Below are 22,138 nucleotides of genomic sequence, written 5' to 3' on the forward strand. Positions count from 1 at the left end.
TTTCTTTCTTTCTTTCTTTCTTTCTTTCTTTCTTTCTTTCTTTCTTTTCTTCCTTTTCTTCCTCCTCCTCTTTTTGTTTTTTGTTTTTTTCAAGGTAGGGTTTCTCTGTGTAGCCTTGGCTGTCTGTCCTGGACTCACTTTGTAGATCAGGCTGGCCTCAAACTCACAAAGATCCACCTGCCTCTGCCTCCCAGAGTCCTGGGATTACAGGTGTGTGCTACCACGATTGGCTTGATTAGATATTTTAGGTGGAATTAAACAGTAATGTACTGACAGTGAGCCATGCACATTCTGAGGAAAGCATTCTGCTGCCTCTTCAGATGGACAAAGTTATATTGTCCACTCTGTAGCTCAGGCTGACCTGGAACTCTGGAATTTACTCTGTAGTCCAGGGTGGCACTTCTGCTTCAGCCTTCTAAGATTAGAGGTATGAGCTACTGTAATACTGCTGTTCTTTCCCTGAAAATTACTAGATGCTAAATAAGAATAAAAATCCATCACAGGGAATGTAGCTAAGTTGGTAGAGTGCTTGTCTGGCACACACAAAGCTTTGGATTTGATCTCTAGTACCTCATAACCAAGTATGATGTTAAATGCCTATAGTCTCAGGCCTTAACCTCTTGAATGAAGGTAGGAGGATCAGATGTTCATCATCCTTGGTTATATAAGGATTTGGAGGTCAGCTTGGGTTAGAGAGTCTGTCTCAAGTATAAATAAATAAGTAAATAAATTTTCATAACAGAATGGAGGACATGTAGACCTCTCAGTGAACCACATGGGTGCTGGTGTAAAAGATTAGAGTTTCCAGGCACCTCTGCTTTTGCACCACAGTCTTTACTGAATATTTAGGTGCAGTAAGCCAACACCTGGGTCAGGAGAGTAGAGCTGGCAAAGATCTTGTCTTAGTTAGGGTTTCTATTGCTGCAACCAAACACCATGACCAAAAAGCAAGTTGGGGAGAAAAGGGTTTATTTGGCTTACATTTACATATCGATGTTCATCATGGAAGGAAGTCAGGACAGGTCAGGGACTTGTCCTTGGAGGCAGCGGCTGATGCAGAGGCCATAGATGGGTGATTTTTTACTAGCTTGCTCCCTATGACTTGCTCAGCTTGTTTTCTTATAGAACTTAGGACCGTCAGCCCAAGGAATGGTACCACCCATAGTGGGCTGGGCTTTCCTTCATCAGTCACTAATTAAGAAAATGCCTTACAGCAGGATCTTATGGCTACATTGTCTTAATTGAGGTTTCATTCTTTCAGGTAACTCTTGTGTGTGTGTCAAGTTGACATAAGACTAGTCATCATCCTATTAGAGGCAATTGAACCTTTCCTGAGGGTGGAATAGCCACCCTCAAAAGGCAGGAACACTGAGGGAGACAAATGACATTCAGTTTGGAAGATTGAAGCCCTACTCTGTGTTCTGGCATTCCTGTATTTAAGCGATAAGGATTGTGGACAGGGCAGAAGGTAAGAGAAAGTCCTCTCATTCACATCAGTCCTTCACCAAGCGTCAGAAGCCTCAGTCTGAAACAGAAGATGGGTAAGGAAGAATGGGGCAGAAGAAGAGCACCGAAGCTGTACAAGAGTGTGTGGTGCCGGAGAGTGAAAAGAACTCTTTCCTGCAAACCAAAAGCTTAGCACCTATGCTTAAAACAGAGTGCTGCCATAGTATTTGTTTCGGGTTTTGTTTCTGCTTTTGTTTTTCTTTCTGTTTTTAGTAAGTTTTAGTTTTTTAATAGTTTATTGAAAAATTGTAAAGGTGGTACAGAGAGTCCCCCTCTGCCCCATACCTATGTTTCTGTATTATTTTAATAGTAATATTTATACATATTTGATTATATGTCTGTTTTATTATATAAATTACATTGGAATTGTAGAAAATAAGTTTCTGTATATAAGCTACCCAGTCTATGATGTGTTGTTATAATAGCCATAACTGACAAAGGCACTAAAATTACAAAGTATACAAGCCAAGATGGTGGTGTAATCTCTTTAAAATACTGAAATAAAACTAAAAACTACCATCGTATAACCAGTAAAAAAAGTCTTACATTTTTTTTAGACTAACAATGATGAAGAAATTGCTAGGAGACCTGGTCTATTAAAAAATATTTTCTGTGTTGTATGGTTGTGAGTTCTAGGATAGCCAGAGCTATGTAGTAAGACCCTGTCTTACTACAAAACAAAACAAAACAAAACAAAACAAAACAAAACAAAACAAAACAAAACAAAACAAAGCAAAGCAAAGCAAAGCAAAGCAAAGCAAAACAAAACAAAACAAAGCAAAACAAACAAGCAAAAAGAAAACAGTTGGGGCATATTTGTCCTATTAGAGGAAGAGTACAGGTAAAACAACCACTCATTAGAATCCTAGGCAGGCTTTCTCATAGCCATTAGCAAGACGGATGATTTCTTTTACTGCTGTCTACTGTAAGATGCACCCTGCAGAGGAGTCCACTAGTCTGGCTCAAGAGCTGACGACACTTTTCACTGTCCAGAGTAAGTTCAGAAGTTGGCTCTTAGGTCTCTATTACAACCCCATGAAAACCATTAAGATACAAAGTTAATGAGGAAAATCATCTAACCTGATTGATACAAATCTTGTTTGCAAGGAAAATGTACATGTGGCTGGTTCATTACCAGATCCTTTTAGAAGAATAAGGTGAGAGAATGGTTTTCTTTATATCTAGAGATATTGACATTATTTTGAAGCAGAAGGAAAGTAGTAGAGGAGGTGTTGAGTGTAACTGAATAGGTTAGAAAGTGAAAGCCAGACAGCTGGATGCTGGTGGCGTGCACCTGTGACCCCAGCACTCTGGAGGCAGAGAGGCAGGCAGATCTCTGAGTCTGAAGGCCAGACTGCTTTACAAAACAAGGTCCAGAACAGCCAGGGCTACACAGAGAAACCCTGTCTGGAAAAAACAAGAAAAAGGAAGCTAGGTAGATTGGTCATTTTTTATTACTAAGAATAATTGCTATAAAGCAGAAGTAGTTACAGTATGTTTTAAGTTTGTGTGTGTGTATGTGTATGTATGTGTGTGTATGTGTATCATATGCAGGTGGTCTCTCACTTATGATTCAACCTAGGACTTTTGCCTTTATGATGGTATAAAGATGATAAGCATTTAGTAGAAATTTGACTTGAGTTTGGTCTTTCCCTGAGCCAGCAGTATGTGGGAGGGTGCTCTTTGGTGATGCTGGGCAGTAGCAGCTCCCGGTGAGCCATGTGATTACGAGAGTAAACAGCTGCGCCCACGGCACACGGTGTTGCTAAGCTTGGTTGTTCAGTATGCTGAGTACATTTTATATGTAATGGTAATGTATTTTCTCATGTCGTCTGAGTCCATCTGGTTTTTCCCCTGATGCTCAAAACTGCCCTTTTCACAGATTTAAATACAATCCAAACATGGTATTTGGTTTATCCCTTAGATATCTTTTATTTAAAACAGTCTTCTCATATTTTAGTTACATGCTAACTTAAAAATTTTTAAATTTATTTACTTAAGTTTTACTCCCCTCTCTCTCTTTCCTTCCCTCCCTCTCCTCTCTCTCTTTCTCTGTGTAGGTGTTATGTGTCTGTGAGAGTTAATTAGATCAGATAACATGTCTAGTCTCTGGGTCTCATCATGTGGGTCTCAAGGATCAAACTCAGGTTGTCAGACTCAATGGCATGAATCTTTAATTTACCTCTCAGCCAGTGCTTCTCAATCTTCCTAAAGCTACAATCGTTTAATACAGTTCCTCATTTGTGGTGACCCCCAACCATATAACTGTAATTTTGAAATTTGAATCATAAATATTTTTGGAGATAGAGATACAAAGTATTTTTTGGGAACCGTTGCTCTTGGTCGTCTCTCTGGCCCTATGTCTTGATTATAAGGTCGTAGAGATCAAATCCAGAGTTGTGCATGCCAAACAAGCATTCTACCAACTTAGCTACATTCTTATTTAGCATCTAGTAATTTTCAGGGAAAGAATGGCAGTATTACTTGTCTTGTAGAACAGTCTTGAGTTTACTTCCATGTGATGTTAACATGTTCTTTTATTCCTTGTATTGCCAGTAAAGTGAATTAAATAAAAGTTAGCTTTTATTTTTATTCTGGGTATTTTTATTATTTTGAGATGATGTCTCCTGTGTTGCTCAGATTGGCTGTGAACTCCTGAAATCATACAGGCTCTCAAGCAGCTGTGACTAGTACTATCTCTCTCTCTCTCTAAAACAGTCTCTCTGTGTAGCCATACCTGTCCTAGAACTCAACATGTAGACCAGGCTGAGCTTGAACTCAGAGATCTCTCTTCTAGGATTACATGTTTGTGTCACCATCCAGCTTTGTTTTTGTTTTAAATAAGCTCATAAGCCCAAGTCAATGTTAGGTTTTATATAAACATTTAAGTAAGTACATGGTTTAAGTTCCATCTTTCCTATCAGACACATGGAAGGCAGCTTTTCAACTGTGATTGTTAGCTGGTTTATAAGTATTGAAGAACCTGAAATTAATTTTCTAAGCATAATATAATAATTCTAAACATACAATAATTCTTCTATTTAGGGATTTTTCTTTTTTTTGTATTTTTTTCAGTTGAATTTTAATGTCAAGAAGTTTGAAAGCCTTTAGACTGTTGTTCTCTGTCTTCCCAAGCCATAGCATAAATAATTGCAGAGATAATATTTGCATGTGTTTGCCCAAGCTATCGTAACCAAATGCTATGAACTGGGATGAGCAAGCGGTGTATTAGTCTTACAGTTCCGGAGAGCAGAAGTCTGGAATAAAGGTGTTAGTAGTATTAGGTTTATTCTAGTGTTAGGTGGTTTATTATTTTATTTTTTATTTTATTTATTTATGTGTTTGAGGAGATGAGAGGATAACTTTCATGTGTCAGTTCTCTCCTTTTACCATGTGTTCCTGGGGATCGAACTCAAGTCATCAAACTTGGTGACAAATGCCTTTACTTATTGAGCCATCTTACAGGCCCAAGTTTTTATTTATTTTGAAACAGGGTCTCACTGTATGCTAGGCTGACCTAGAATTTACTATGTAGCACGGACTGCTTTTGAACTTTTGGAAGTCCTCCTGTCTCAGGCTCCTAAGTGCTGGTATTATAGATGGGAACTATCATGCCAGCATTTAAAATGTATTTTTGACTTACTGTATCTTCAATTTAGATAGTTCATCAATATATAGCCTTTTGCAAATCAAGAATCACCTCCATCATCCTAGACATAAGATCATCGTAGACGTCCTAGTATAAGAAGTCAAGAGCATCCAGGTGCTCTAATACATGCACTTGGGAGGCAGAGGCATGCACATCTCTATGAGTTTAAGGCCAGCCTGGTTTACATAAATGTCAAGTTGTAGGCCAGCCAGGATTACATACTTAAACCAAGCAAACTAAACTAAACTAAATAGAGTTCAATAGAGAAAGAAAGAAACAAACAAACAAAAAAAAAAGAATTTAAATTCTATAATCCTTTAATTTGTAAATGACTTGGTTATACACATTAAAAATCTCATAGGACCTATAAAAGTCAATTTTCTAAGTGAATTTAGCAGTCTATATTAAAAAAAGTATATAGTTCTGTATAATAGCAATGGACAATTTGTAAGTTAATTAAAAATTTACAGTGTCATTGAAATACCAAATGCCTATAAATAAGTCTAAAAGTATGCTTTCAATACTGAAAAGTATAAAGCACTGCAAGTCAGTTTTAAAAATGACTCATAAAGGGTGAGGTAGTGATGAATTAGAAAAGTCAGCATTGTTACAGTGGAGCTCTCTCTAGTGTTCTGTAGAATTAGTGAGGTTTTCATTAACATCTCAGTAGGCTTTGTTTGAACAAATAGACAAACTAATTCTGTAATTGTTTTGAAATGTAAAGAGCTAAAATCACTTAAAAGGACAGCATTTGGAGAACTTTTCTTTCTTGATACCAATATTTTCTTTATGCCATAGTAAATAGGACTGTGCTGTCTTGGCCAAAGAATAGTCATAGATCACAGAGAGCTCCAAAGAGGCTTACATGTGTTTCCCATCTGATTGCCCAGTCCAGTCCAGTGGGAGAAATAAAATGTCATCTGGATATGGGCATGGGTATGGGAAACAATGAACTCACATTTTTCCTTACTCCATATACAGAAACTACTACAGTAAAACATAAAAGCAAAAGCTATAGAATCTCTTTATTATATATTGCTACATATAACAAGTTCCCAAGACTTAGTGGGTTAAAAACTTGTTTATTTGTTACTTGATAGTTTCTGTGTGCAGAACTCAAAAGGGGCTTTGCTAGCTAAGGGTTTCCTTTAGGCTGCAGTCAGTGTGTTAGGAAAGTGTAGTCATCTAAAGGCTGGACTGGAGTTGGAGAGTTTCTGTAAGGTGATTCCTGTCCCACATTTGTTGGCCAGCAGCCTTGCTTCAAGCTGTTAGCAGAACTCAGTTCTTTACCCCTTGAATCTGTTGGTATTCGGGAGACAGCTTTGGCTTCCTTGAGGTGAATGATCTAAGAATGAGAACTAGGAGGAAAATATAATGCTTTTTAAAATTTTATGCCTAGGCTAGGCATAAACTCTTAGGGTCAGTGGAACTGTGGAGCACTGGGATAAACAGGCAGGTACCACACTTGTCCAACATTTATGTGTGCCAAGGATATCATGCTTGCACAGTAAGCACCTCACCTACTGGTTTTTGTTTGTTTGAAGGAGGGTCTCTCAGTATAGCTTTGGTTGTCCTGGAACTCATTCTGTAGACCAGTCTTGCTTTGAACTCACAGAGATCCATTGCCTCTGCCTACTGAGTGTTAGGACTAAAAACGTGGGCCACCACCACCAGGCCTCTCTCTGATTTTATTTCCACACCCAAACGTTTAGTTTATTTGTCCTCTCAGAAATCTCCACATGACAGCAGATTAAGTCCCCATAGATCTGCTCATTTTGATGTATGCAACTTCCGCTCACTTTTTGCCAGTACCAGCATTGGCCTTTGCAGTCTCCCCAGTCTTCATTCTGCTCTTGCATTCCTTTTGCTCTTTCCTGGAGGTCTTTTTCTTCTCATAAAGGCCATGTCGTCTTCCAGGTCTGTGCTTAGTCTTATTCTTCTTTGCATAATCTAAAGAACATTAGATCATTCCAAAGCCAGTCATCTTGCCACCACCAAAGTAGGTTCTGAATTCATATACAAAGATGACATCTGGTATGGTTTGTTCGTGTTGGTCAGCTTTTTCCAAATGTTTTTCTTCAGTACTGTCGCCTTCTTAGGGTGAAGGACATCAGTGACCATCTGTTTCTCCTGAAGGAGAAGGTTAGTCAGAAACTTCCTGGTCTGATATTGTGTCATTCATGATGGTGGCAGTCCTCATGCTGCCATGGAGGAGTTAAAAAAAAAAAAAAGACCTACAAAGTTCCCTTGTCTGTATTCCAGAGGTTGTCTCGTTTTCAGTTGATTCTAGGAATTTAAATTTTTCTTCTCTGATTTCTTTAATGATTTACTGTCTATTTATTTATTTGGTCTTATTATAGCCCTGACTGGTTTGGAAGTCACAAAGATCTGCTTACATCTGCTGGCTGAGTGCTGGGACTAAAGGCATGTGTCACCACACCAACCCGCATTGTTCTTTGAAAAGTGTACTATTCAGTCTTCAAGTATTTATGTATTTTCTGAGGTTTGTTTTGCTGTTGATCTCTAATTTTATTTTACCATGTCTGAAAGGGTGCAGGGAATTATTTCAGTTGTTCTTTATTTGTTAAAGTTTGCTTTGTATAGCCCATAAGTGTAGTCAGTCTTGAGATGGTTCCATGAGCCACTAAAAAGTCTGTGTATTCACTGTCAGCTGAGTGAAATGCTGTGTAGCTCTGTTAAATCTAGTTATCTGCAACTCAGCTCTGGTACTGTTTCTGATTTTATCTTGGAAGATGGACCTAGCTGTGACTGGAGTACTGAAGTCTCCCTCTCTGACTGTGTAAGGGCCTGTATGGTCCTTTATGCCTTTCAGTGTTTATGAAATCTGGGCCTCCAAGATTTAGTGTATAACTATTTATAATAGTTATACCTTCCTAATGAATTTTTCCATTTATTAATATATAGTGGCATTCTTTATCTCTTCTGACTCATTATGGATTGAAGTCTACTTTATCAAATATGAGATTTGCTATGTCAGCTTGTCTATGGCTTCCATTTTTTTGGTAGTGTGATTTCTAACCATTAACTCTCAGTTTTAATGTCTCTCCTAGTTAAGTGAGTTTCTTTGAGACAATAAATCTCTTGTTTTCTAATCCAGTTGGTTTAGCCTGCCTTTCTACTGGTGCCTTCAGGCTCTTTATATTGGAGGTTATAAATGAGAAAGACTTGCTATTACTTAAGATTCTATTGTTTACTGTTCTGGTTGGCTAATTTATTGGTAGTTTTTTCCTCCTTTCCTGGAGGATAGATGTTTGCTTTGTTGGTCATGATTGATTTATTCCCAGTTTTCCTGTGATAATTCATCTGTTGTTTTCATAAAATACATTCTTTGTTGTGTTCTTGTGTATGAAACTTTCTTATTCTTCTGTGTATGGTATTTCTTTAAGAAGTTTCTAGAGTCGAGTATGGTGTCACATACTTTTAATCCCAGAACTGGGGAAGTAGAGGCAGGCAGATCTCTGAGATCAAGACCAGTCTTGTCTACAATGTAAATTCCGGGCCAGACGTTCTGGTGAATTGTCACAAATTGACTTAACTTGTGCTTGTATTACAATGTCTGTATATAATCCATTAATTTTAAAAGATCTTTTTCTAGTTATTGCCATCTTAGTTGACAATTATTTGCTTTAGAGCTTGTATCATTCCATACTTTGCTGGCTTTTAGAATTGCTGATGACAGAACTAAGTCTTCTGATAGAGTCTCTATATTTTAGTTGGTATTGTCCTTCATTAATTTTAGGCTTGTTTCTTTGTCTTATAATTTTGACATCTGAACTCTGTTGTTTCATGGAGAGTGTTTTCTAGTCATCTCTGTTTGGGGTTCTAATTGCTTTCTATATTGATTGTCTGTTTCTCTAGGTTTGGAAAAATCTCTTCTATAATTGTATTGGATAGGCCATTTGAGTTGTGTCTCAGTTCTTCTATCCCATGGATTTTTAGGTTTAGTCTTCCTAATATATAGATTTCTTGGAAGTTTTAGTCATGTTCATTCTTTTTTTTTTTTTTTTCTTTTCATCTGTCTGTGTTATTGTCTTGTGAATTGTCTCCATTTCTGTGATCTGTTTTTCTACTTGGTCTTATTTGTTGATGATATTTTCTGCTATGCCTTTCATCTGATTGGTTGATTGTTTCGTCACCACAGTTTCTGCTTGGTTCTTTGTCAGCATCTCAATTTCCTTGCTAAACTTTTCTTCCATGCTCCAAGTTAGTGATTCTTTTATTTACTTTAGCAAGTTTTTAGTTTATTTCTTCACTTAATTACATGTGCTTGTTCAGGTTTTGGATTACATTTTTTTTTTTTTCATTTATTTGAGTTGTGATTTGGTCATTGGTCTCCTATAAAAGTAGGATTCTGAAATCTTTTTCTGACATTTCAACTATCCTCATGTATGTTGAGAAGTTAGTCTGTGGTGGTACCATAGCCAACTGTTCTCTCTTTCCCTCTTGTTTTCTCTCCCTTCCTCTCTTCCTCCCTCCTTCCTCAGTTTCTTAGCTGTATTTTGTGTATTTGCTTGAGTGTATGTTTCTCTAGTTTACAGTTTTCTCTCTTAATTTGGCTTATTTTATGTATGCCATGCCGCTGAGTTGTCTTTATTTGGATGTATGTTTAGGGGAAGTCAGTTGTAGGAACAACACTTGATAGAAGTCCCAGGAGAAGCCACTGTGAACCTACTTGGAGGCAGGGAGTCTAGGGTGGGTCCTGGTAGGAGAAAATACAGGTTATAGTTTTGGGCATCCCCCTGCTCACTGCTCCAAGCTAAGGATATAATATTTAAGTGGTAAAATGAGGATGTAAGGCCTAAGAGAGTAAGAATGAGAAGGAAACTATATAGCTTAGAAGAATGAAAGGCTCTAGAGATGTTAGTACATATTAGGTTTGTAGAAAAGAAGAACAAACATAAGAGGCTTTTTGAACAAGATTCAAGTTATAACACGTCTGTCAAAAATACTTAACATATAAAAGTATAAATAATAATGAAACATTTTAAAAATTTAATACATGTTTATAAAATAGAAAATCAAAACAAAGGTAAAAAATAAACACAGATGAGCAACTTTCAGTAAATACTTCTTTCTGGTGGAAGAGAACCTACCTTTAGTGTTTTAAGTTCTGCCCATTAGGACTCAAATGTTTCATCAAATCCTGTTGCAAGTTTTCTGTGATCCATATGCTAACTGTTATGACTAGGGGGAGGGTGTTGAAACTCTCTTCAGCTTCAGACACCCTTACCCTATTTCTGTTGCTGCCTTTATACTCCCTGCCTCTTGGGGTCTGTTATTTCAGATACTGTTTCTGTCCACCTTCTGCCGCTTTCTTTCCATGGTTTTGCTGGATCATTTGCTCCAAAGGGCAAAAGAATGGTTGGGGAGATGATGAACACTGCAGGTTTCCTAACTGTAGGGCCTCTTACCCTTTCTGTCCTTGGGTTGCTGACCAGATCTCATTTGCTGGTAGATTTGAGCAGGCTGACTGTAGCCATCTTTGGTATTCAAGTAAGACATCTGTAATTACAGTGTTAACATTATCCAAGGCACCGAGATTTAGTGTAGTGCAGGTGAGCCTCTTGTCCTATTTACAGTACATTGGAAAATTCTCCCTCTCCTCTGCAGAGCATTTGCTTTTTTCCAGTACTCAGAACATTCAGATAGGAAGTGAGCCTTCATCTAGCTTATTTTACCTTGTTTTACCCTAGTTAGAGAAACCATAAATTTGAATCCACAATGATCTGTATTAAATATGCTATGACAGTGTCTTCCTTCTCATTTCACCCTTAAAACATTTGAGGATAAGTTATATAGTCATCTTAGTGAAGAACTGTATGCATACATGAACATATGTTATATTTTTAAGAGTGTGTATATTGATATACACATATTGTACATTTTTCTCAGAAACATCAAATAGTACTAATTTAAGCAATAAAGGGAAACATTCTGTTCATTTTCCTATTAAAATATTTATGTAATCATGAAATACTAATTGAACTAATGTTGACTTATGCCTAAAAATATATAAGAATTAATAAAGTAGGAAAGAGAACTTGACTGTTTGGCAGTTGAAATTAAAAAAGGTCAAGCTGATGGGTCTGCAAAGAAGCAGCATATGATGGAGTAAACTTATTTGGATTTCTCATAACTATAAAATGTTCAAGATAGCTAGATGAAACATGGCCAAAGATCAACTTGTCCAACTCTTCCTAAGGAAGGTTTAAGAAAAAAAAAAAAAAACTAAAATATTAATGCTTTCCTCTCCAGCTATACAACACCAAAGAGATTTAGTTTAATAATCCTAAGTAATCATAATTTCTACAAGTAGACAACATAATCTACCTGTCAATCCTTAGATTTGCTCTTATTTTTACTTATCTATCACATTCTTATTTTCTGTTTTTAAATTATTGAAGTATAACTAAATGTTTAATAATAAGAGTTCTATGGTTCTGTGGGAAGGTGCTTGCTGCCAAGCTGTATGACTGGAATTCAACACTGGGATCCACATTGTGGAAGTAGGGGATTTACTGCCATACTTTGCCCTTTGGTCTCCACATATGTACAAACATGTACAGTAATAAAGACAGTTTTCAAAATGACACTGAAAGAAGAAAGCGAAGAAGATAGTAGATGATTGAAAGATGTCCCAGGCTCCTGGATTGACAGGATTCTACAGACTCAGTGTAATGGGGATCAAAGTCTCAGTGACATTACAGAACTAGGAAAACAATCATAAATGTGTACATACACTGTGAGTTGCCACGCAAAGTATTTCACTTGTGTTTTCACTTGTTGGGATCTAATACACAGAATCAATTTAGGGGAGAAAGGGTTTATAGTAGCTCACAATTCTGTATTATAATCTGTCATTTTGGGGAGGTCAAGGCAGCAGGAACTTGAAGCAGCCAGTCACATCCACAGTCAAGTGCAGAGAGAAGAAATACAATGATGTTTTCATTCAGCTCACTTTCTCCTCTTTTATATAGCCAGGACCAATGCCAGGGAATGTTGCCACCACTTTTAGTCTGGATCTTCCCACATCTATCAAGTACTTAAGATAACCCCTGACTCCAATGCATGCCTTCTAGCCAAACTGATCTAGACAATCCCTCATTGAGACTCTCTTCTCCCATGATCTGTATTATATGACATTGACAGAGTGACCATCACACAATCCTAAACAGAAAGAACATAGCTGAAAGTATTATATTACCGATCTGATATGACCTGAACTACAAAGCCTCCATGATGAAGACAGCATTGTATAGGCATAAAAATACACATGTAGACCAGTGAAACATAATGGAAGACCTAAAGAAAAGCCCACCTAGCTCTGGGTGCCTGATTCTTGATAAAGGTGTCAAAATCAAAACACTGGAAAAATAAAAGGACAGTGTATTCAATAAATGGTGCTGGCAAAACTAAATATTGATCTGCAGAAGAATAAAATTAGATACATGAGCTAGTGAGATGTCTTCATGGGAGTATAAACCCATGAAGTCACTATGGAAATGTGAAGGTGTCTCAGAAAGCTAAAATTAGATTGCCAGGCGGTGGTGCACTTGGGAGGCAGAGGAAGGCCTCCTCTGTGAGTTGGAGATGACCCAGATATATATAGTATTCCTGGACATATGGAGATGTAGCTCAGCTGAGAAAGTGGTTGCCCAGCATGAGTAAAGCTCAGGGTTCAGTGCCTTGTATTACATAAACCCGGCAGGGCATTTGCCTGCAATCCTGAAGTCTGTAGGTGGGGGAAGGAGGACCAGAAGCTTAGTCATCCTTGGTTACATAGCCAGGTTGGGGCCAAACTGGGGTGTATGAACCACTTGTTCAACAACAACAAACTTATATCCCACCACAGAGATACTTGCACATCCATGTTCATTGCCACGGTGTAAAAATATGTAGGAACAAAAACCTTAAAGGAAATACAACTTGTTGGGTATGTTAACAAGTATGTGTGAGTGTGGTTTCCTAGGTTGAAGACCATAGAAGGCTAACTTTAATTATTATTATGTTCCATTTCACAACACCTTGAGGCAGGAATTGATTTTTATTCTCAATTAACAAAGAAACAGTTCTCACCTGATACATAAAGAAGCTTAACATTATTATGAATATAAAAATAGGTAGAAGTAGAATAGTAGAATGAACCCAATGTAGCTGTCACCTGGATTTAGGCATTTGCTAGTGTCAGAGTAGGAGGGGTTTGAATTCATACCTGTCTTACTCCAAAACTGATGTTTTCTTTATGTTGTTGTCCATTGATGTTATTGAGTAATCTTACAATTGCTTGGTATTTGAGGGAAGTAGACATGAAAAGCCTTCATAATGGCTGTGGCCTATTGCAGTTGTGAGGTCTTCTGGTTATTTATGGGGTAAAGGAAGAATAGTTTCTTTTTATAACATAGAGTTTGTAAGAAGCATGTTTTTAGTTGTAGTTTCGGCAAAGACAAAACCTGCTGATACAGTTCATCCTGTTTTATAAATCTTTGACCCATTCATCAGACTCTGACCACTCTAAAGATAAAGACTAATGTATTAGACTTTCTGACTGGTGGCCTTCTGCAGATTGAGAAATTGTGTAATTATTAACTGTGGTAATGGATATGTACTTGCTGGTTTCACCTGGTATCTTAATGGGCTTTAACCCTCTGAGTACAACCAAAACATAGCTTAGAATCATTGAAACTCATTTCTGACTACTTATATGTAAGATTGCTATGATAAGTATCTTATTACTCCTACCATTCCTCGCCACTGTCCACTCCTACTCACATACTCATCATTCCTATAACTTACACTTAGAAACAGCACCCTTGGCTGTAATTCTAAAGACTGTAATATTTGGTGTATGTGTGTGTGTGTGTAGATACATGCATATCATAGCATGGGGAGGTCAAAGGACAACTTTCAAAAGTTGGTTCTTTCCTTCCATTGTGAATTCCAGAGGTTGAATTTAGGCCTTTATTAGGCTTGCTTGGTAAGTACGTTTATTCTCCGAGCCATCTCACTGGCCTTTTTTTTTTTTTTATAATCACTCAGTTATAAATAATCAAGGCCATTTTCTAGCTAATTCCTCAATAGTGGAAGTCCCACACTCAGAGTTATTTGCTGAGACAAATGAATGAAGGCATGGTGAAATAACTGTCATTTATAAATAACCATGTGTTTTACAGAATTTGGATTTATCCCATACATTTCTGAATCAAAACTGATTGTATTATCCTGTGTGTTCCACCATCTGTCCCTGTGCAGAAGGGAAGGAGGTCTTTGAATCTATCTATCTATCTATCTATCTATCTATCTATCTATCTATCTATCCATCCAAGACAGGGTCTGTTTGTGTAGCTTTGGCTGTCCTTGGCTCGCTTTGTAGATCAGGCGGGCCTTGAACTTACAGAATTCTGCCTGTCTCTGCCTCCATGAGTGCTGGGATTACAGACCTGTGCCATCGTGCCTGGATGGTCTTTGAATTTTTATCTTTGATTCTTTTGTGATACTGTCAAATGTAATAACCTACAAATATGAACAGGTCTGACTCTGAAGAAGGGTTAGTTAGGTCAGCACAAACTTGGAAAGCATAATCAGATATGTGGCAGTTAAATGATTAGGCTTGGATTCAGTTCTGTAGTTAGTTGTGTGAAATGGAAAAGAAAAATCAGACCAGTGGAAGAACTGGTTGGGAAAGAGCAGTGTTCTGAAACTAAGGAACAGAGTGTTTCACAGTTGGAGTGCTGTGAGTATGCATTTGGCAACTTGGACTTTGTTATTGTCTTAATAGAGATGGGAAGTGAGAGTCAGATTTAGATTGCAAGATACTGAGAAAATGCTAAGTGATGACACAGGGCAGGGGAGTGAATGCTTTACATTCTTTCTGCCCATCTTGGAGACAACATACAGCAGTATGGTAAGACAATTAGGATAGTTTTCTGGGCCGGTTTGGGAAATGGGCATGATTCTGGGCTGTACTGCATTTTTTAAATGAACATTATTAAACTTTGTAACTTATCATATTTCTAAGAGCATATGAAAGATGAAAGTGATAGTCAATTTCATACTCATTTTGCTGACCTACACTTCTTTCTGTTTACATCCTGCTTTTAAATCTGCATGATTTCTTATCTCTCTTTGAGGATCATCACTTTATCCTTCTCATTATACTATAAACTTAAATAGCCGTATTCTTGTTGATTTTGTTGATTTTGCAGTGTCTAGCATAATGGCTGACAAGTAACTTTGATTATTAAATTAATACATATCTAACTTTTAAAACTCAAAGTAGTTCTATGTTGGTGGTCTCACAAAATTAAAAAAGTAGGTTTGAGGAAAGGATTCATAAACAGTTACAAATGACAGTAAGGTGAGGTTTGCAAGCTGACCTTTGATCTGTCTATTGGAAGGTTTTCATGAAGCAAAATTATTGTAATGGGGGACAAATTTAAGTGGGCTGAAGGAAAAATGAGGACAAAGAGGCCACATAGAGCCTTTTTTCCCCTTCAAAAGATAGGCTCAAGAGAAGAAACCATTAGAGAAGAATACACAAAGATCCGTGAGAGGAGAGGTTATTAGTTGTGCCTTGATTTGCCATGTATGTATTCTCTCTTCCTCTTGATAGCATTTTGAATTTTTTTGCAGTGCTATTTGGGGCCCCCTTGTGGTGAACCTAGTAATGACATATAAATTAGAAAAGCCTGATACACCAGTTATTGCATGTGTAGGTCCTTTAGGGTTAAATGAAAGTGGATTTTCTGGTCCTCATAAGAATGCTTAGTTCTTTGGTTTCCAATGAGTTATAATGTGACACCTAAAACTGCTATAACTTTGTCTCCATAGTACTTCACTATTATAAACTATAAGCTCTTTGAACATTGTACTGTATTTATTTTAACTCCTAATACTTTTCTTAAACACTTTTAAAAAAGATTCATTTTATTTGTGTATGTGTGTGTACATGTACATGTGTGTATGCATCAGAAAGCATAGGATTACCAGGAGGATTCCATGGAGGTAGAGTTAGCCTGGGAACAACCTGCAATGGATGCTGGGAACCAAACTTGGGTCCACTGGAAGAGCAATATGTAGTCAAAACCACTCAGCCATCTCCAGGCACTTAGCTGATAGAATTTATTAGCTGCTATCATTATTCTCATCTCTTATATTAAATATCAGCAATAGAATTATTGTTCTATATTCTTGGAACATTTTATTCTGTCTGAAGACTATGAAAGAAATGCTTGAATGACCAAGGAAAAAAGGACTGGCATTGTGAAAAATAATACATATTAATCATAGATCATAAAATTAAATCTAGAATTATTTAAAACAATCATGTATAAGCTTGGTCCTTCACAATCTTTTTGAGACAGAGCCTAGCTTTGTAGCCCTGGCTGGCCTCCAACTTGTTAGCCCTGCTGCGTTTGCCTCCAAAGTACAGGAATTACAAAAGTGTGCTACTGTAGCCAGGCAATCTTGATCATTGATGTTTTTCTGTATAGGATTTTTAATATAAATACTTTTGAACATTATAACAAATATCTCTGTAACCATATCCAGTTTTTAAAAATGAAACTTCATCAATATAGTTGATGCTTTATGAGTACCCTTAGCACATCCCCACTACTGACTGCTTTAATCCTTCCCTGGTTGTTTTATTCTGTGTGTTTATGTGTAGTGTGGATGTACACAGGCATGTGCTTTTGTGTGTGGAAGTCAGAGGTCAGTCTTATATGTTCTTAAGGAGCCATCCACCTTATTAAAAAATATTTATTATATGTGTGTGTGGTTGGGGTGGGTAGTGCCTCCTTGGTGCATGTGTGGAGGCCTGAGGACAACATTACACTCATTTCTCTTTGTTTCACCTTCACATGGTGTATTAGTAACTTTTCTGTTACTGTGGGTAAAGCACGGTGACCACGGCAGCTTATAAAAGGAAGTGTTTACTTGGGCTTATGGTTTGGAGTGAGGCATGACAGCAGGAAGCTGAGGGACCACATCTTTTTGTTGTTTTTGATGGTGGTGTTTTTTGTTGTTGTTGTTGTTTATTTTTGAGACAGGGTTTCTCTGTGTAGCCTTGGTTGTCCTGGACTCACTTTGTAGACCATGCGACCTCTGCCTCACAGAGATCTGTTGTTGTTGTTGTTGTTTGTTTTTGAGACAGGGTTTCTCTGTGTAGCCTTGGTTGTCCTGGACTCACTTTGTAGATCATGTGACCTCTGCCTCATAGAGTTTTTGCTGCAATATAGTAGTATCTCTCTAGGTATTCTATGTTTCTATTCTATTGTTTTCTTCATGGGCTGTTGTTAGTTTATTTTAAATATGTGCTTAGAAAATCTACTGTCATCACTCTTGCACATCCTGTTTTACTGTTTTGCCAGTTATTCTTCAAAGTGAAGAGTTTACATGAATAATGGGAACCAGCATGGTGGAGGCTAAATAGAAGGATCACTATGGGCTTGAGGCTAGCCTAGACAGTGAGTTCTGGGACAACTTGGCTGAAGATAAAGACCCTGTCTTAAGATCAGTCCATCAGTCAGCCAGCTCATAGGATCTTCTTATTCCTCCCTGCTCCATGTTGGTGTACTTTTTAAAAACTATTTTAGTTCCTATGCCTCTTCCTCCCTACTCTACCACAATTTCTTCTAACACCAGGTAGTAGAGAAAGGTTAGTGGGGAGAGAGGGTGTAATTCTCTTTAGTTGCTTCCTGCTGGTTAGAGTCATTGGGTTCCTTAGGGCAAGTCCAATCTTCATTTTAGGATATCTCTATCTTCTCATCAAACTGCATTAACAGCAACTAGGAGCACCAGATGGGAAGCATCAGCAGCTGCCTCCTTATTTCTAGGAGCCCCCCCTTCTCTTTTTCTCTCTCTGTGGGCTCTGGCATTTATTTCCTCTCCAGAGTCCTCAGAATTAAACCATCTACAGCTGCCAAAGAGCCCCTCTCAGAGCCCTAACGAGGCAAATAGTTTACTGCTATTGACAGTATGAATCAGTCTCATATCCCACACCTGAGATTAAAACAAAAACATGTTTATATAACGTAACTGAGTTTTTAAAGACACCAAAATTTTCTACTACAGCCACATTCATTCATTCATTCATTCATTCATTCATTCATTCATTCCTTCTCTCCCTCTTTTTTTCTCTCTCTCCCTCCCTCCCTCTCTCCTTCCTTCCTTTCTTCTTTCCATAGCACATGAGATCAAACTTAAAGAGTTCATGTTAGGCAAGTGTACCTCTACTGATTTATATCTCTAGTTTTTTTGATATTTCAAACATGTATAAAATGAGTTAATGCAATTAATTGGTATATGTTTTGTTATCTTGTTCAACAGATATTAGTGGACTGCGTGACTGAGATCTGATACCCAAGTGGAGAAGATATAGTTTTGCACTGAAGTATCAGATTTTACTTGGCTGGAGTCAGAGCCCCTTTTTTGCAAGCAAGAGGACCTAAGTTCAGGTCCCTAGCCACTCAGGTAAAAGCTGTGCATGGCCTGCTAGTGTTGGGGGAGCAGAGACAGGTGGATCCTAGGAGCTTACTGGCCATTCAGCTTAGCCTAAGCAGCAAACTTCAGATTCACTGAGAGATGCTGTCTCAGAAAATAAGGGGAAGAGCAGTAGAGGATACTCTGTCTCTTTGGCCTCTTCATGTGTTTCTGTACAACACACACACACACACACACACACACACACACACACACACACACACACTCACGAGTTTGAAAGTTCATCCATAGTAACAGGAAGATAGGAGAGAATATAGATTCTATGGAGTAATACTGGTAAGCGTGAAAGAAATCGGTAAATAGTCACCGGCTGTATGTGAAGACGGGGAAGAAATGGTGGAGATTTAAGAGTGAAAAGATAGAAAAGTTGTTTCAAAAGGGATTATGTATGCAGGAACAGGATTGCTAGGACCACTTTAGGATTAATGGTGATGAATTTAAAACAAGACTACTTTTCAGATAATCATGCCCCACCCCCACGCCTACCCCAGGCTAGCCCAGTTTGTAGTCAGAGTGATGATTCAAGCCAAGAGTACCTCAGGCTTAAAACTTTGCCTGCCTTTTGTCTCCGTACTGTTGTAATAATCGGTGTTTCTTAGTAATTCTAGGAATACGTCTGTCTAATTAAAGTTAGTAATGAGCAAGCAAGTGATCAGTTTGATTCTTTACCAATCTAATAGGACATTTTTCTCAGATTTACTTACACTAGCTATCGTAGTTAATAGAAAAGTTTAAATGATGAGGTTCTTTTCTATATTACATAGTTATTAAAGTACATTTGTTCGTATTACAGAAAAGATGAGGCTGGGATGGTGGTGCACACTTGTAAACCCAGCATTTGTCAGGCAGAGGGGAAGCTTAGGAGTTCAAGGACATCCTTGGATGTGTAGCAAGTTCAGGCCCAGCCTGTACTACATAAGGCCGTGTTCATAAGACACTCCCCAATAAAGAAAAAATGAAAAATATAGAAACAATCATTTTCAAATATTATACTGTCACCTGTACATTTTAAAGAAACCCTCACTTAAAAAAAAGAAAAAAAAATCTTATTCTTTGCCTTTCAGTTTGAGCCTTGTATTTTGGTTTTGAGATTGAGTTCAAAGGAGGACCAAAACTTACTGAGAGAACTATGGAATGAAGAAGATGGATATATAAAGGTAATGTAATACAATTAGATAAATGCCTATTCTTTAAAACTAAATTGTTGTTTAAATGGGGCAGGATTTTATAGCACAAGAAATCAACATTCTAAAAACATACTTGTTTGATGTTTAGCTTTGTTCTCTGAGTATTTTAAAATTAAAATCGATTACTATTTGTATGTGTGTTATCTATATGTGAGTGTAGGCCTAGGTGTGCCATGGTGTGGGTGTAGAGGGCAGAGGGCAACTTTGAGAGTCACTTCTCTCCTTCCACCTGGGTTTCAAGGGACTGAACTCAGGTGGCCAGGCTTACGTAGTAAGTGCTTTGCTCACTGAGCCATCTTGCTGGCCCTTTTCTCAGTCTTTAACTGAAGACTTTCTTATAACCAATTTGATTTTCTTATAATTTTGTGTTACTAATTTTATAATTGAATAGCATACCAAAACAATTATGATTATTTTGATTATTATTATGATTAATTGTTATTTTATCAGATACAGGAATACGGTAGTAGCTGGGTGAGGTGGTGCTCATGTGTAATCCCAGCACCCAGGGAGGCAGAGGTTCCAGTAAGTCCAGGACAGCCAAGGCTACACAGATAAACCTTGCTCAAAAACCAAAAGAAAGAAGGAAAGGAAAGGAAAAGAAAGAAAGGAAAAAGAAAAGGAAAGGGAAAAAAAAGGAAAGGAAAGGAAGAAAGACTAATAAGTTAATTTTGAAATTTTTATTTTTATCAGAAATTATGAGTCGAGAATCTCAAGTTCACATTTTTTGGGGTGCTCCAGTTGCTCCACTGAAAATGACAATATCACAGCAAACGACTTCCTCAATGTCCACTGCCAATGCCTGGGAAAAAGTCCAACTTTTTTACAAACAACATTCTTTGTATCTGAAGGCTGAAAACCAGGAGCTTAAAAATCTGGAAGACTGTCAAGTCTCAGAAGCTCTCGGCCCTCCAGACCTTCTTAGTGGCCACCTTTTACCAACTTACGTGAGTAGGTCTGCTCAGGTGAAAGAAGGCTCTACATATTCTGCTTCTGAAACACAGAGTGTAAGATTACAGAAGACTAACCTGAATGATGTGACTAATGTGCCAATATGTGGATATGAGGACAGAGTTCAGTGTTTACATGAAGAAGAAAAGTATCAAAAGCTTCAGTGTGAAAATAAGAAAATTATAGATGAGCAGTGTAAAGATCACTCAAATGCCCGGGTTGAGAACTTTCAGACGGATGTGTGTCAGTTAGATTGTAAGTGTGTGGCTGGACTGGATTTGGACTATAGTACTGAATACATTAACATAAGGCCAGAAGCTGTGAGGACAAAGCCTGTGCCAACAGCACATCATGAAACACAAAGTCAGGAGATCGTTTCCTCTGACACACACTGTGAATCAGAATCTGAGGGAGCAGTTAGGAAGGTCTCAGACCAGGAAATATCTACTGACACTGAATTTCTCAGTATAATGACCTCTAGCCAGTGTGCTTTTCTAGCTCAAGGGAATGGTAAAGGTCAAGACTGTATCAATAAAAGGACTGTAAACATGGAGACAGAACCAACAGGAAGGCAGGGAGTAAGACCAACTGAAGGTAATTTTATTAAGCCTAGTGAAGAATTTGAAGAAGAATCTGAAGATGCGCAAAGCCAAGCATATTCCCTGGAACTTTTTAGTCCTGTTTGTCCTGAATCAGAAAGTAGTCATGTTCACATAAACCCTGGAAAAAGTCTTGAAGAAAATATAAGCTCTCAAGAACTTTTCAGTAATGAAGAAAACCTGCCACCAAATGAGGTATGCGTTGAGTTGTACAGCTCAGGAATGCTGTGTTCCCAACTAAGAACCTTCCACCGAAGTGCTGCTAAAAGGAGCTGGCCCTCTAAAGACAGTGCCCATCATTCTAAAGCTCTTTCTGAAGTCCATCATGTGTCTAAGAAGCCAAGGACTGATTCTAATACAAGAGAGTCAGCCAAAGCAATGCCCCAGGGGATCATGTCCGAATTGAAGAACTTAAAAAATATATCATTAATAAAAAACTGTGATTCTACAAGTCAGAAGTATAATTGCTTAGTCATGGTGCTAACCCCATGTCATGTGAAGGAAATAAACATAAAATCTGGACCAAACTCTGGCTCTAAAGTGCCATTAGCAACAATTGTAGTAACTGATCAATCAGAAATTAAGAAGAGGGTTGTTCTGTGGAGGACTGCAGCATTTTGGGCACTTACAGTGTTTCTTGGAGATATAATTTTACTCACAGGTAAAGTCATCAAAGGTATAGCGGTAGCTTGTTTTAAAGCTTGGTTTCCTCTGTCGTTTTTTGC

General features: G+C 37.8%; 1 protein-coding gene and 1 pseudogene across 6 annotated transcripts in view; one reads left to right on the top strand and one right to left on the bottom strand.

The window, feature by feature from the left end:
* Shld2 (shieldin complex subunit 2) overlaps positions 1-22,138 on the top strand; it is an 80,686-nt gene that overhangs the window by 24,153 nt on the left and 34,395 nt on the right. For 5 of the 6 annotated variants that reach the window (XM_055607974.1, XM_055607975.1, XM_055607972.1 and 2 more), the window contains 3 exons: positions 18,503-18,646; positions 19,741-19,833; positions 20,557-22,074. In XM_055607974.1, coding sequence (XP_055463949.1) covers positions 20,562-22,074 — 1,513 coding nt within the window. In that variant the 5' untranslated portion in view covers positions 18,503-18,646; positions 19,741-19,833; positions 20,557-20,561. Of the gene's footprint in view, positions 1-14,980; positions 15,078-18,502; positions 18,647-19,740; positions 19,834-20,556; positions 22,075-22,138 lie in introns of those variants that run through there. The other variant, XM_055607973.1, reaches the window with a different exon arrangement.
* Positions 6,951-7,333, bottom strand: LOC129677342 (40S ribosomal protein S24-like; annotated as a pseudogene).

The sequence above is a fragment of the Psammomys obesus genome, unplaced genomic scaffold (genome assembly GCF_907164565.1).
Source record: "Psammomys obesus unplaced genomic scaffold, mPsaObe1.curated_primary_1811, whole genome shotgun sequence".
In the NCBI taxonomy this organism is placed as follows: Eukaryota; Metazoa; Chordata; class Mammalia; order Rodentia; family Muridae; genus Psammomys; species Psammomys obesus.